The following is a 16,527-nucleotide window of genomic DNA, read 5'->3' on the forward strand; positions in this document are numbered from 1 at the left end:
AAACCAGCAGCTATCTACTGTGATAGTCAATCCGCATTGCACATTGCGGCGAATCCGGTGTTTCACGAACGTACCAAACACATAGAAGCTGATTGCCATATAGTGCGCGACAAGGCTCAAGCACAAGTTATCAAGCTCCTTCCCATCTCTACATTACACCAAACTGCAGATATCTTCACTAAAGTCCTCTCCCCTGCACCTTTCTCCTCCTGTCACTCCAAGCTTGGCTTATGTGATCTTCATAAGCCCAACCTTGAGGGGGGGGTGTGAACCAACTCTATGCCTTCAGATCTCACCCTCTTCTACTCACACCTTACACTCCTCTATATAGAATTAATTAGGCAGTTATCTTTTCTTGTTAAGTAACTGCTTGTTGTTGTATTTATGCCAAGTAGGATAGTTAGTTAGTGATATTGACTCTATATATATAGCTGAACCTGTAACATTTGGAATTGAGATTCACTAATCAAGTTTTCACTCTCTGCAATTCACATCAAGAATTCAGAGTTCAGAAGCTCTCTTCCTTCGTTCTTGAATGTTCAGTGTTCATCCCTTATTGCTCATAGCTCGAACCGCTTTTCACATTCTGGGCCACAAAGCATTGTCTTCTAGCGCTTCAGCTGTAATGGTCAGTGGACCACCAATGTGAACTAACAATATTGTGCTCCAAAATGCTACAAGAGCCTGATTGTTATCATTTTCTCCAACTTGTTCTCCTACTTTGTTGGAGATAATACCTAGTGATAAACTTAATACCCATTCTGAGGTCATATATAATGACCAAATAATTTTGTAAGTATCATAATCAACTTTCCTTGATCCTCCACCGTGCATGAGTAAATAATGGCAAACAAAAGAGATTAGAACTAATATTCTTAGATCCCATTTATCATAGCCATTCATGTATTGGATCAGGAACTACTTGAACGAGCCTCCGTCGCTCACTAGATATCCAGATTCCTGCAACTAAAATATCAAAGATAAAAATGATCAATCAACTTTGCATGTTCATCCAAAAAGAATTTTCACATGAGCTAGAATAATATTATTTCTTATTAAGAAGTGTTATTTTTTGATCATTTTAATTCCTATTTAATTAATTTAAAAATAATATTTATGTTACCTTTTCTCTTTTCCCAAAAGGTAAATGATGTCGGTCTCATTTTATTTAGTAATTTCAATACGAATTTCAATTTCAAATCAATTTACTTGTTAAAAGTATTAAAAGTGATACTCCTTTCTACAAGGATTTTATTCATTTAGGAACAACAAAGAATGCTTCACACCGTGATAAAACATAAGACAACAACCAGTAATGAAGACCCATTAAGTCCTAGACCAAGCTCGCATGCCTACAACTAACCAGGAAGCGTAAGATTTACTCTTCTTCTTCAAGACAGTAGACATAGGTTGCAGAAACTGTTGGAAAGTGGTTATGGAAGCGTTGATTTACCGACAATCCATCGTAAAAAGCTTTCCACAAGAAGATTTTGACTTTAGAAGGGAAATGGAGTTCCCAAACCGATTTTCAGATCTTCCTAAGACATCTGTTCGAGAGTGTTGGCCTATTCAAGGTTGGAAGAATTGGTAAACTATAGACTAACCAGATGTGCATCATTTTCCTTCAACCAGGTTTGCCTATCCTCTCCATACCTGATTTCTATTTATGGGATTTCCTGGGTTTTCCATTCGTTGTCTGAATTAATTATGTGAGAGACCCATATAATTTGGGGTTGGGTATGTTGTGTTGATAAGTTGAAATAGGATTGAATCCCTTTACTCAGTGGTCCAAAATCCTAATGAGGTTGCTTTTGCTAACTTCCCATGTAGCTCATTTTTCTATGACTTTCTTGCCTTCTAACAGGCTCCTCCATCCCCATGAGGGGTTGGGTCCAATTTTTCTTCTCTTTGGAAAGAAGTGAGTCTAATAATACCTGTTGTTATAGATTTGGTAAAATCAGTGATCGTGGTTTAGTGATAACTCTCCATTCTTGCTTAGCTACCATTATAAGGTAGTTAAAGGCTGAGGTCTTTAAAATTTAGTCCACCCTGCTCTTGTGTTTGCTAATAATGTCCCAACTCAATTACTGATTGTATTTTTCTTTTTGTTTTGTTTTGCCCCACCAAAATTGCATGATCATTTTTAAAATGGGTAATACTAGGTAGACAAAAAAAACAGCTAGAACTTATCTTATTTAGCATTAATTAATTGTCGCAACAATTAATGAATACTAAATAAGGCAAGTTATGGCTGTTTTTGGCTGATTTTCTTTGGTTACCAAACATTTCCGTTTTAAAATTTTCTCTATTAAAGTTTGTACAAGTTTAATACAGCTCAGAGTGTATATTAGTACTATCATAACAATAACTTCAATTAAAATTTCTCGACCAGTAGTTGAGAATAGGGATTGTTCTTAGTATTGCATCTTCTTTGCCAGCTTATCCTTTATGTAGTTGAAACTTGAAAGTTAACACAGACATGATATTAACAAGTGTTATTGTTAAATCATATCTTTTTTCTTGTGTTAGAAAAAAATAATCAAAACATTCTTGTAACATTTATTCTTCTTAATTTCTTTCTTGTAAAAAAAATATTTAAAATCCTATCCGCCAATCAATGATCCAGAATCAAAGAAAAATCTTTTAATTAGTTATCATTGGTGGAATAATTTTATTTATGACTATTTAATATGTTAGTTGTTTGTGTCAAATTTAAGAGTGAGACAATATTAAATTATTTGAAATTTTTTGGTATTGAAATTGGACCTTTAAAATATTAGAGATTAAATTAAGACTTGAACCAAACATTAAGAATTAAAATAATATTTTACAGTTTTATCCTATAATTAAATATGATTCTTATGTATAATTAAATTTCATAAACAATACAATTAAATTAGATTTATATTTATAATTTAAATAAAATAAAAATATAAAATAATACGATAATGACTAATTTTTTTATGTTCATATAAGATCTAATTATTCTATTAGAACAAGTTTGGTTACTTTACTATAAAAATTTGATTCTTTTTTATAAAATTTTGATTTTTTGTAGTTAGTTACTTTGTTAGAAAAAAATTTATAAAACACATATAAATATATACAAAATATTTTTAATACCCACTATAACAAGAGAAAAATGCAATCTAGGCATCCAAGAAAATCCGACACTTACAATAATATCAACCGTATATTTAGAATTGAAACTTACTATGCGATAGCATGGACGCCATATTGCCTTCACAGTTCACACTAGATTTCCCTCTTCAGAAGTCCAGTAGTGATAAGAAATTGATTGCTTATTTGGTTTAACGTCGGATATATTGAGCTGAAAAATATTAGAAATTAAACAATAATGTAAAACAAAATCTTCTGCTACATAGAGATGCGCCTATTTAATACGTGAAACTGGAAGAGTGCCTGCTATAGCACACAAATTGAAAGGTACTTTACCTGTGATTCTATTTGAGTAGATCTTCTTAATTTTTTTTTTAATTTTTTGGTAAAGTGTATTTTTTATTATTTAATATTTTTTTTACATATTTTTTGTTTCACTTTAAAAAATTAAAGTTTATAAAATTATTTCCGTGATTTCACTGTTTTTGAGAAATATAGAATTATTAATTAAGAATTTTATTTTATTTTATTTAAAAAAAAAGAGTTTATCAACACATTAAAATTGAGCTTATTAATTATTGCAATAAAAATTTAAAGAAAACAAACAAATAAAACATACACTACCAAAGCAGTTAACAACATTCTCTAACTCTTATTAATATTTACTATTTTCGCATGATCACAACTCTGCCAATTCTTTATCCTGACGAATAATTTACGAATAACTTCACTAACATTTATTATTGAGTGTTAAAAATATTTTATTTTTTCTACTTAACTAACATTCCACACTACACTATAAAGTCATAACTCACTTTTTTTAGACTTCTTTCAAAGAGCTTTTTAATAGTGTTTGCTATGGTATTTAAAAGATATTATTTAATTATTAAAATAGGTTAAATAATTAATTTTAAATTTAAAAATATAAAAAATAAAAAATTTTAAATACTTTAAAATTATTATAAAAGATAATTTAAGCAAAAATTAGACACCAAACAAAAGACACCATAAGTATGAAATCTGCCAACACTTTTTATACTCTTAAATGCAGGCAAGTATAGTCACACAAAATAATTAGCTATTGAACTGTTTCAACTTTTTTTTCTATACAATCCAAAAATATTATCTGTCCTGTTAATAATCACAGTCTATCTAAATAATTTTTAGTGTTCATCTGTCCTACCATAATAAATCAAGCTAATAATTCAATGCTCAAACTTCTTGATCGTACCATGTATATATATCCCCAAAAGTTATGTTATGTCATCTTCCTTGACTACCTTAAGGAATTCTTCATGTGAAAGCCAATCATCCAAGCTCATGAAAGGTCCCATCCACTATCACCAGATAATGATCTAACAACCCTCTCAGTCCACCTCTCAACTGCGTCTTAGAAAACTTCTCTAGGCACTCTAGACTAACTAGCACCTTGTCTGTCCGCTGCACGACATCCATCCAAACTATACATACTTATATATACCAAAGAGAAACAACAACAACAACAAAGCCTTGTCCCACTAAGTGGGGTCGGCTACATGAATCAAACAACGCCATTGTGTTCTGTCATGTATCATGTCTACAGAGAGACCGTTTACATGTAGGTCTCGTTTGACCACCTCATGGATAGTCTTCTTAGGTCTTCCTCTGCCTTTCGCCCTTTGTCCATCTTCCATCTCATCCACCCTCCTGACTGGATGTTCTATCGGTCTTCTTCTCACATGTCCAAACCACCTGAGACGCGATTCAACCATCGTTTCCACAATGGGTGCTACTCCAACTCTCTCCCTTATATCTTCATTTCTTATTTTATCCAATCGCGTATGACCACTCATCCATCTCAACATCTTCATCTCTGCCACACTCAGCTTATGGTCGTGCTCCCCTTTAGCCGCCCAACACTCCGTACCATACAGCATAGCCGGTCTTATAGCGGTGCGATAGAATTTACCTTTAAGTTTTAAAGGCACTTTTTTGTCGCATATAAAACCAGATGCACTCCGCCATTTTGACCAACCTGCTTGGATCCTATGATTTACATCCTGTTCAATCTCTCCATTGTCCTGTATGATGCACCCAAGATACTTAAAACTTTTAACTTTTCGTAGGGTGTTTTCTCCGATCTTCACCTCTATATTGGGGTTTTTCCTTCTCAGACTGAACTTACATTCCATATATTCCGTCTTGCTACGGCTTACGCGCAGACCATACACTTCTAGAGCTTTTCTCTATAACTCCAACTTCTTATTTAGGTCTTCCCTTGACTCTCCCATAAGGACGATATCATCGGCAAAAAGCATGCACCATGGCACAGGCTCTTGGATGTGCTCTGTGAGTACTTCCAAGACTAATGTGAAAAGGTATGGACTTAAGGATGATCCCTGGTGTAATCCTATACCAATAGGGAATTCCTCTGTCACACCACCTTGGGTCTTCACACTAGTTGTGGCCCCATCATACATGTCTTTAATTGTCCGAATATATGCGATCCTTACTCTCCTCTTTTCTAAAACCTTCTATAAGACCTCTCTTGGTACTCTATCATACGCTTTTTCCAAATCAATAAACATCATATGTAGATCCCTTTTATATACCAAAGAGAAAGCACAATAAAAATTATTTTTGCCAAAATATCCTTAACAAACAACCACCTCACATCTTTATAAGAGTTAGTCTTTCTAAAAAATTATCCTCTCATATTAGTAGCAAACCTCTCAAATCCCGTTCAAATCCTACAAACTACCATCCTATATTATCACCTTCCCATAGACCCAACACATCAAATTTCATAAACATCTTCTTCTTTGTCTCTATTACACCTAAAAGATCAACTTTATTACTCATCTTAAAGCTCTTAATCATACTTCTCCCAACACCACCAAACCCCCCTTATATTAATCATACTTCTGAGTTCTGACACTCCCTAATTTAAAATTTTTGGTCTATACCTCCTTGCTTTCTCCCTCTTCTTAGTTATCTTCTCTTTAGAGTTTGAGCTTCGTTTTGTTCTTGTATAATATATATATCATCATTTTTATCACTATAAGTCACCTGGATTCTAATGCCAAATTCAAAGCTATTCTATTTTCTACCGTCTCTTGCTCTTTGTCACGTTTTAAAATTGAGCTTCGATCAGGTGAGATATATTTATAAAATATGTGAAATGTTATATTTAAAAGAATTATTTCTCTTTATAGAATTGTTACTTATTCAAAAGTTATAGTTTATTAAAAGGTTGTAATGCATTGAATAATTATTCTTTTGAAATCTCATGAGTACGTTGTTGCATGTTATATATACTCAATGTCTATAATTTTTTCACATTTTATTATTTCTGAGCAATTAATCTCAACATTTTCAAAAGGAAGAATAGAGAATATTATTCTGTAAACGATTATTTGGTGTAAGGCTTAATTATGTTAATGTAGAAACAAGTTGAAGTGTTCTTTATTATATTCTGCAGAAAATTTGTCAATAATCCACTTTGCACATCATAGTAACTTGGTAGAGGCAAATTAAACCTAAAGAAAAATACGTGTAACACATATCTTAAAGAGTTATACTATTATATTCTTTAATCTTTCATTATGCAGTTCTATTATTTTCATCATTAAGCAAATTTTAAGTATTTTAGCTAAAGATCATCCTTCACCAAACACCTTATCAAGGAAAAGAGTGTAGTTTTTCTCCCTTTTAGCAGCGATATTTGAGGTATCTGAATTGCACATTCCAATGTTGTGTAGTATTTTTCTCCCATTTATAAATTTTGTTTTTAATATGAATACCATTATATATAATTTTTATGCTAAACTTTTTTGCTCTAAATTGTTTTTAATGTTTCTTCAATATAAATAACCAAAATGATGTTTGAACACATTGATCCATTACCACTTTGATAAGAACATTCATGAGTGGCTTCATCAAGTAGTTATCACAATTTGCTTTGGGTACTTCCACTGTATGGTTATATCTCGATGTACATCTTACTTGTTTAAGATATGTATTTACGTAGATTTGATAAGTTCTTAAAATTATTGTGTCTCTGGTTACAGAGAGAATTTACCGGAAGAAAAAAAATGTAATATTTTCAAAACAACAAATTAAGTTATTGTCTCTCTATAGAAGTTTGGAAACAAATTAAGTTATATAATATTTTCACAAAAAAATAAATAAATAAGTTATAGACTTTCACGGGACGGAACATTCAAAGTGAAGTGTTATGAATTATTTTAAATATTGATGTCCTTATCATTAATAGATTCAGTTAAAATTTGATTAAATGAAATTGATTATAAATCAGTTATGGATCTGTTATTTGATTTAATTCATATATCTCATCATTTTCTATTAGAAAAATTATTTTTAGTAATTATTTATTTTGTCTTTAGTATTAATAAAATTAACCGCTAATATATTTATTGGTAATTCAACATTTTTATACTTTATATATCCCTCAAAGGTTTTAATAGAAGTTACAAAAGTATATAATTATCATTATAACAAGTAATAATAACGATAAATATATAATTAATACAAAAACAAAAATTAAATAAGATATATAGTAATTATTATATTATTGTCACTAAAAATTTGTTATTAAAATTGATTTTTGTTGCCGTGATTTGAGTATAAATAGACCTTTTGAATTATTTTGATATAATTAATAACATTATATATCTCATTTTCTATATATTTTTCCTACTGTATGTATTCTATTATATGCTAGTTGTTATATTTCACTATAGAACCATCGTTTGTTTGGGCTTGGTGGTCTATATATTCAAACTATCTAGAAAACATTAGAGAAGAAAGATTGAAGAGTAGTTGCAAATCTACTTTATTTACTGTTTTACTCTTTTATTTTATTAAGTTTAGTTTATTTTAGTTTTAAGTTATTTTTCTCATTAAATTCTCAAAATGGTTTCTTAAATTGATGGCTTTTATGATTTTAGTCTTTTAAATTTAAAATTTATTATGTTGATCCTCGAGGTTTAGTTCTTGGTACTAATTGGTCCTTAGACTCTTATTAGCATTTAGTCAACGAATGAAGTGTTGAGGTGACTCTAATTTACCACGTTAGACACAGGACTAAACGGCATCGTTTCGTTTTAGTGTTTAAATAAGACAAAATGAGAAGACAAAGAAAAATTTATATGATGTACAAATTATTTTATCTTTTTTATTCTCCAAAACGATTTCATTTTTACCTGTTTAAGCGGTAAAATAAAACGTCATTTAACCTGTGTCTAGCATAGCATGTTAGCATTCTATTAGTTAATTCAATGTCAAAAATAATAAAAGGATTAGACGAATATAGTGTCTAAAGCTGGATTTCGAGTATCAGTATAGTGACTTTTAAATATAATAAATTAAAATAGTTGAAGTCGTGAATCTCGAAACCACGGTAGCGATTTAATTTGTTTTAACTCAATGCTTCTATAAAATAAGTTCATCCTTAAACAAAGATGTATGTATGTATAACAACCATGAAAGCAAAAATGGATTAAGGAATAATAAGATGATAATATCATACCTGAATAAAGATGGAATAGCAATAAAATAACGATGAGTAAAACAAAACAGAAGAACAGAGTTAAGTAAGGCATAGTAGCTAGGTTCGAGTACTAACTTTAATGCAAAACGCCGTAGTCCATTTTGCGTTCTTCAGAGATGCTCATGATGTTTGAGCCTATCAATTGGGTATGCTTGGTGTGCAAGTATGAGTTCGATCTTTAACAATAGTTGGGAGGCAAGTTTAGGAGGTGGATTATTAAATGTATCAAAATACTAAGAGCACAATATATATATATATATAAAACACAACTGAGGGGTTTTGTTTCTCTTGTTTTCCTCTAACTTCACTCAAGTCTTAGTGGAAACAAGTAATATAATAATTTTATATCTTCTATTATATATATTGCTTGAAATATATGATACAATACATAGATTCCACAAAGGATACATTATTGGTAATTTTAATGTTTGTCTAAAAATAAAAACTGGACGGGGTGTGCCTTATATATTCATTCGTTTTATTTGGTCTTATTATAGGCTCCGTTTGGTTAATGTCCGTGTCCATCAGAGACACGGTGGTACGTGTATACCGTTTGTTTGCTAAGACAAAATTTTAAAAGACACGGTTACACACAGATGCACATAAAAGACATGTATTTAGTGTATCTTTTTCAAGCTGTGACACTAAGACACAATCTATGAGACACAGATTTTTCCAATTCTATTCCTAATTATTTTTAAAAATTCTAACCATTGTCTTTTATCTTTAACACTTGAGTTGTTTTAGTTTGGGGATAAAATGGATTTTTGAATTAAATACATGTGTCTTGTGTATTATCACCAAACATGTTATAAAATTTGTGTATCTTTGTGTTCATGTGTATTTGTGTCTTTGTGTCTATGTCTCTATTTTTTTGAGACAACAACCAAACACTGCCATACGTACGCTTAGGGTCCCAAGGTCATTAACCATAATTCACATAAAAATGATGTATGTTGAAATGGTACATTCGAAATTCCAAATGAATTCTCCGGTATAATTTTACTAAGTCTATCTTTGACAACATGTAGCGCTCTCAGCTTGCTCTATCTACTACTGCTTCAAGTCTTACTTTCACGACTGGGCTTCTCAGTGTTTGGCCTTCCAACGGGGGAGCTTATTAGGAGAGATACCTAGGTAAGGCGCCCAACTTACACTAGGGAATGTCCTTACCTTGTGAGAAGTGCCTAGCCTTTTAACAAAGGTTCCTTACCAAGAGGCTTTGTGAGATGCCTTATTTATGAGATCATGGAAGAAGGTGCCTTACTTAGGAGGTGCCCAATCTCTTAGTGGAGGTGGCTTGCCTAGGAGGCATTGCAAGATGAAAGATTCTATACATCATTGTTTATAGTTTGCTATACTTGTAATTATATTATTTTGAATTAGTCTCGGAGATTCCAATTAAAAAATCATTGTTAACATTAATCTAAATATATTTGATTTGCACCTCATCAGCTAATATAGGCATTGCTAACTTAATGCATAAGTCATCCGTTAAATATGTTAATTGGACATATTAGAGAAAAGGTTACCTTTTATATAGAAAAGTACCTAATTAAGTTGATGGATATAAGGTTAGGTGTGGTGAAGACGAACACCCGACGTGCGTCGACAGTGGGCCCTATTCAATATGTGAAAAAAACGAGACTGGTACTTAAAAAGACATTTTAACGCCTAAGTCAGAAGAGTTAGAGAGATATGAAAATTAGGGTTGAGTGTGTCATACCGAGGGAACTGCAAGGCTTTTCATTAGGTAGTGTGTTTGCTGGTAAATTGAGAAGGGATCTCCTCCCTTATTATGGCTATATCTTTCTCTATTTGAGTAGGGGTGGCAACGGGGAGGTAGGGGCGAGTTTTGCTCTCCTGTCCTGCCTTACAATAATTCGTATAGAATCCGTCCGACTCTTACCAGTAGATAGTAAAAGGTTGAAACCTAATCCGTCTTTGTGGGTATCCGTTCCGTTCCTACCTGTTCCTATAATTATTAAAATTCAATAAATAAAATTAAATTTTAAAATTTATATAACCTTCATAACATACATAATATAAATTAAAGTAAAAATTTAAATATGATACAATATTAATTATTTTACTAATTATTTTATATATATTACACATATTATATATTAAAATTATATATATTATATATATATATATCGGGATGGATAGAGACGGATATTACCTAAACCCGACTCCGCCCCTCCTTGCTAAAAACTCGCCCCGATGCAGGGTGGGTAATTATCCATCCCGAGTGAATAAGAACGGATTGGGTATCCGTGGGTTCAGACGGTGTTACCATCCCTATATTTGAGGGATCTACTTGAAGCCAGTGGACATCATACTGGGCCATAATTGGGTCATGGCCCATTAATTTGAAATTGAGCTAAAGTGGAACCTAATATGAATTTTTTGAGTCTTTCTGTGACTCCTTTATTTGAAAAAGATCAGAGCCATTCAAGTATAAATTGTTTGAATTTGATTTTTTAATTGGGAATTTTCTTATCAATTCACTTATGTGTCATGAATTATTAGTTTCTAAGTAAACTATATTTCGATATTATTATCTTATGTGTCCTGAATTATTTTTTTATAGGTAGAGTATAATTTTCAATATTATGAGCCATATGACTCTTTGGATGAATAGATGTATTGTCTGTTTAGTAAATTGTAAAATGCTCCCTGTTATTTTTTATGCTTTTTAGTTACCGGCACTGATTTTAGTTCCATCCCAACAAATTAATTGGTAGGCAATTTATTTGTTCCATATATATCACGGCGTGACGTTAATGATCTATTTCATATTATTGCCAAAAATAACGTATAATTTATATATCTTAGATTACTATTCATACTTGTAATATAAATTTATTAAAGATACTGTAACTTCCATTATTTATTTTGGCTTTGGGTATATTATGCATTTATGTATGTTGGAAGACAATTTTCTCTAACCGTGTGTCATGATTTAAGTTTAATATTGTGATAGGGCTCGTTTGGTTCATGTTCATATTCACTAGAAACATAGATATAGTGAAATGTGTATACTGTTTATTTGTTGAGACATAAAATTTTAATGAACACGAAATGTACATAAAATATATGTATTTTGTGTATCTCTTTCAAACTGTGACACTGAGACATAACCTATGAGCTATGAGACAAATTTTTTAAATTTTATTCTCTACCCTAACCCCATCATTTTTCTCTTTTTCTCCAATTCATTCTACCTTCCTACCTCCATTCTACATCCGCCTTCTCCTTCTACCATTGTCACCCCCACCGCTACCGGCGTCGCGACCACCTCCCTCCTTTGTCCGCCTCTCTTTTGCCTTCTCTCTCTTCCTCCGTCGCCTCCCATCTCCTTCTCACCGTTATTGTCGTCACCATCGTTGTGCCGCTTCCCTCTCGCCCTCCGTCATCACCGTCGTCGTGCTGCCTCCAGATCTTCCTTGGCCCGCCTCTCTTTTCCGTCGCTTGTGTCGATGCGTCTGTTGCCTCACCTTGCCTCCAGATCTACCCTCATCCACCTTTGTTGGCTCGTGCCGGCGTTAACGCTTCCATTGCTTCTGTTGGCTCGTGCCAGCGCTAACGTCTCCGTTGTCTCTTCCTGTATATAGATCTGTCTTCACTATCTCTATATCTGTTTTTCAAATTGTGTTTACTTCATGTATTTTTTTTGTCTCCCATTATTCTTTCTCATTGGATATATCTTGTTCAAGTTTCTTTTTTTCTTGAATCTCTGTTTTAATTTTTTATATATAAAAAAGAACTATTGATTTGATTATTGGATTAAAGATTTTGATGATAGTTCATAGTTATTTAGACTGAGGTTGAAAAATTCATGGCAATAATGGTGGAAAATAATACTGATAATGGTGTTGCAGTAACAGGAGTAAATATGATATTTGGTTCATATCAATGGGTCATGTACATCATCATAAAAAAAATTGTCTATATTGTGTCTGTCTTACTGTGTATTTGTATCTATGTATTTGTGTCTCAAAGACATTATTCAAACACTGCCTATATGTATTTTTTACTTTCTTCCGACAGTTTCGTCTGCACTTCCTTCCAGCAGCTCCGCCCGCGCTTTCTTCCGGTAGCTCCGCCGCGCCTCTCTCTTCCCTTATCTTCCTCTGCATTGCATGCGCCTCCATGCGCTCTCTGAAGATCGTTGCTTGCGCTCTCCCTCAAGCGCACATATCCTTTTCTGTTTCTACCGCTGACAGCCCTAGCTCCATCTCTCTCTTCCTCTGCCTCATGGAGCCACACTCATGTTCATCTACGTTATCGCATCGCACGTGTCTTCCTCAACCATTTTATCGGAACTTATCTAAGTTGTGAATTATTGACATCTTTCATCCACCAGCTTGCAGTGGCGTATTAAACCACTCTTCTACATTAGTCCACATGAGCCCATGACAACAACAAAATAATCTCACACCAATCTATAAATTTAACCCAACAGAATACATAAATTCCACCACAATTTTAGCTTTTATTGTTCTTATGTTAGTTTTATTTTTTATCTTATCTTTATTTATTATCCTATATATCTTCGTTACAAACTTCCAATGATGTGCATGGCAGCTCAACCAAAATCTTTGTCTAACATTGCATTTTTCCTAATTTATTCTCCGCTGGGAACTAATCTCTTCTACTTTCGGAATTTTCTTCTCACGGTCTCTATCATACTTTCTACCAGTTACCATAACATTTAATCATTTATGAATATCTCAACTTTATCTTTCATATTTTGCCGAATTCTTTTGCCCTTATTTCGTGCTTAATTAAACTTATGTATATAATAAGATCATACTAACATCTAAGAGAAACATAGCTTAGCCCTCCAATTCTCACTCACCGTTTCCCCAAGCACTTATACAGCTAAGTAAAATGTTTACAACCCAAAGTCATAATACGAGTTTTATAAATACACAATATTATATTAATGAAGATGATGATGATGATTTACAAAGGCTCAAGAAGAGGAAGAGAAGGCGTCAATGATGGTAGTGTGAAGTGGGTCACTCAAATGAGTAGCCCAATTGTTAAGTGGGCCTTTCCCAGTTACAGCAGCCTGGACAGCAAAGCCCAAAAAGGCAACCATAGCAAGGCGAGCATGTTTGATCTCAGCCAATTGAAGCGTGGCCTTCTTCTCAGGGTCTTCAGCAAGGCCCAATGGGTCAAAGAACTTACCACCTGGGTAAAGCCTCTTCTCTGGGTCAAGCTCTGCATTCCTCTGGAACTCTATGTATCCAATCACTAGAACTTCAATCCAAATCAATGTGGTAAGTGAGAATGGAAGTGGTTGACCTAGGTATTGTGACCCTTCTATTAGCTCCACCTGAAAGTCAAGCAACTCCAATTAATTAGACCTTAGATCTAGTTTTAGATGTAACTATCTAAATTTATTGTTTAGTCATCTTGTAATACCTTAGTACACCATCAATTCAATTTGAATTCCAATATTTAATTTATAAAGTATTAGTTCTTAAAATAAATAAAAGACATTGCGATTGTCTAGATCTTAGGTTAAATTTCATATTGACTATTTTTTTCATCAAATATTGTTACAAAAGGTAATCATTAACATTCTCAAACAAAACATAAAATCAAAATTATATATATGCTACACTAGCATAGTAAAAATCTAGGATAAGGTATATTTTTTATTTCTAAAATTTGATAAAAGTTTTAAAAATACTTTTAAGTTTTATTTTGTTTTAATTTTGTCCCAAAAGTTTTGAATTTGCATCAAATATATCTGACCACTATTCTTATGAAATTGTTGTTAAATTAGTTTAGCCACCAAGAATATATTTGATGCAAATCGAAAATTTCTAGAGTAAAATTGAAATAAAATAAAACTTAGAAATATTTTTAAAACTTTTGTCAAATTTCAGTGACAACACACATTTACATGTATGAAAGACATATTATATAATCTAAATAATGGAATAACAAGTCCATTTTACAGGAATATATGAATACAGAGTACAAATACATATTATATAACTGAGAGTACAAATACATGTATAATTATTCATTTCAATATATATATAGATTTTACCATTATGTGTCATTGTGTCTTAAGAATATAAGTTAAATATATCATAAAAAAATATTTTAATATTATTTATTATTTTTATAAAAAAATTCTATTTTCATCATAAATAACATTAAAATATTTTTGTATAGTATATTTAACAGAATAGCGAAACCCATGTGTATATATATACATATTCAAAAAGTAAATAGATAATACATACCTTGCCAGCATCCTGCCATGTAATACCGGTGAGCCATTCTACTGTGAGAGCACCAAGAGTGGCCAACATAGCCCACCTTCCATGTATGAGTTCACACTCCCTGAACCTTTGGAGTCCAAAAACCTCACTGTATGGCTGAAATGGCGTTGCCTTCACGTCTGCCACTTCCGTCCTCGTCCCAATCACGTCACCTGCAACGTTCTTCGCTAAGTTCTGATCAAGGGAGTCTAGGTCAAACTGGAGATACTCTGCCGGCTTTCCTAGGCCAAATGGATCGAACCCATAATCACCTACGAGGCTACCATCTAGATACTCTGGTGCCTTTGCACCAGGGTACCAGAGCGGCCTATCTGAAGTGGGTTGTCTAGAACCTTTTTTGGCCGGACTACTTTTCTTAGATCCAAAGCCAAATCGGGCTTGTACTCTACCTGAACTGGCATATGACTCTGGTAAACGTGTTCCAATAAAGGAAGATGCAACCGTTGTCATTGTTATTGAAGACATGGTTATATGCTTATGGGAGCTTATTGTTATGAGAAGTGTTGGACCTGGAATTAGGGACAGAGTGTGTTCTGAAGTGTGAAATGAGGTGTGTCTTCTACACAGAGATTTTGGAGTTGTATTTGATAGTGAAAGTGATCTAGGATAATCTAGAAGCGGAAATGAGTGACTGTTAGATTTTGAAGAATATCCATCTGACGGTGGAGATGAGGTTGAGGCTTATCCGCATGCTTATCTGGTGGTAATATATGGGGGCCACAGTGAGACCTGTTTGCTGCTTTAAGATGGTGATTGTTCCTGTGGTATAACTTGTGGCTTTGGTTGGCTTACTTTTCAGATTTCTAACAAAAAAATCTTATCTTTATTTATCTACAGATATAACTTAGCATTTGAAATTTAATTTTAGAACGGTATATAATACAGCTTTAATATAAAAAAATTATATAAAATCTTATTGGTCTATTATCACATGCAAAAAATATTTGATTTAATTATTTAATATTTCAAAAATTATGTATATTTGTAATTTTGATTAAACGAGAATGAAATTTTTTTACTCAATAAAATTGTTTTAGGATATTTTTTTTAATTGGTTAAAAAATTAGAAATATCATTCTTTTAACTTAATCTAAGATTCTAAACAATATTTCTTAGTAAATGAGTGGTCCGTTGATTTATTTACACAGTTCCAAATTTAAATTTGAGAATTGTAATATTTTTATTTTACATTTCATGTTAAATAAGTAAAAAATATTCTTTTTAATAGATAGGCAACGAGTATCCAAAATTCATGGAAAAATATAAAACATCATATACAAATATTTGATATAGCAGGTCACAGTAACTTTAATTATTTCTCACATAAAAATATATAAATGTTATAAAAATGAGTAAAGTTTTATATGCACATTTTTTTTATATATTTTTTAATTTTGATAAAAAAAATAAATAAAAGATTAAAAAGTAAAGAATTTTATTCTTTTATATAAAAAAAAAAGTATAAATATCATTTCATAATGTATTTTTTAATATGTTCCATGAATATTACAACAAGGTACTCTCTTATAAAATTAACAATTTAAA

At 32.1% G+C, this 16,527-nt stretch overlaps 1 protein-coding gene and 1 long non-coding RNA gene across 2 annotated transcripts; one reads left to right on the plus strand and one right to left on the minus strand.

Annotated features, from left to right (window-relative positions):
- The first annotated feature begins 1,253 nt into the window (after window positions 1-1,253).
- On the plus strand, window positions 1,254-10,125 carry LOC140177206 (uncharacterized). The gene is made up of 2 exons (XR_011869022.1): window positions 1,254-1,632; window positions 9,703-10,125. It is a non-coding gene; the product is annotated as an uncharacterized lncRNA (long non-coding RNA).
- A 3,471-nt stretch (window positions 10,126-13,596) lies between these two features.
- LOC112727978 (chlorophyll a-b binding protein CP29.2, chloroplastic) lies at window positions 13,597-15,680 on the minus strand. The gene is made up of 2 exons (XM_025777939.3): window positions 14,944-15,680; window positions 13,597-14,018 (listed from the first exon to the last, which is right to left on the minus strand). Exons 1-2 carry the CDS (start codon window positions 15,445-15,447, stop codon window positions 13,653-13,655), a joined length of 870 nt encoding a protein of 289 aa, XP_025633724.1. The 5' UTR covers window positions 15,448-15,680; the 3' UTR covers window positions 13,597-13,652.
- Between the last annotated feature and the right edge of the window lie 847 nt (window positions 15,681-16,527).

The sequence above is a fragment of the Arachis hypogaea genome, chromosome 12, assembly GCF_003086295.3.
Source record: "Arachis hypogaea cultivar Tifrunner chromosome 12, arahy.Tifrunner.gnm2.J5K5, whole genome shotgun sequence".
Lineage (NCBI taxonomy): Eukaryota > Viridiplantae > Streptophyta > Magnoliopsida > Fabales > Fabaceae > Arachis > Arachis hypogaea.

Coding starts and splice junctions, on each gene's coding strand:
- LOC112727978 (XM_025777939.3), bottom strand. CDS start 15,447: ATGTCTTCAATAACAATGACAACGGTTGCATCTTCCTTTATTGGAACA. Junction 14,019..14,943: donor CATGGCAGGATGCTGGCAAG/GTATGTATTATC, acceptor CTTGACTTTCAG/GTGGAGCTAATAGAAGGGTC.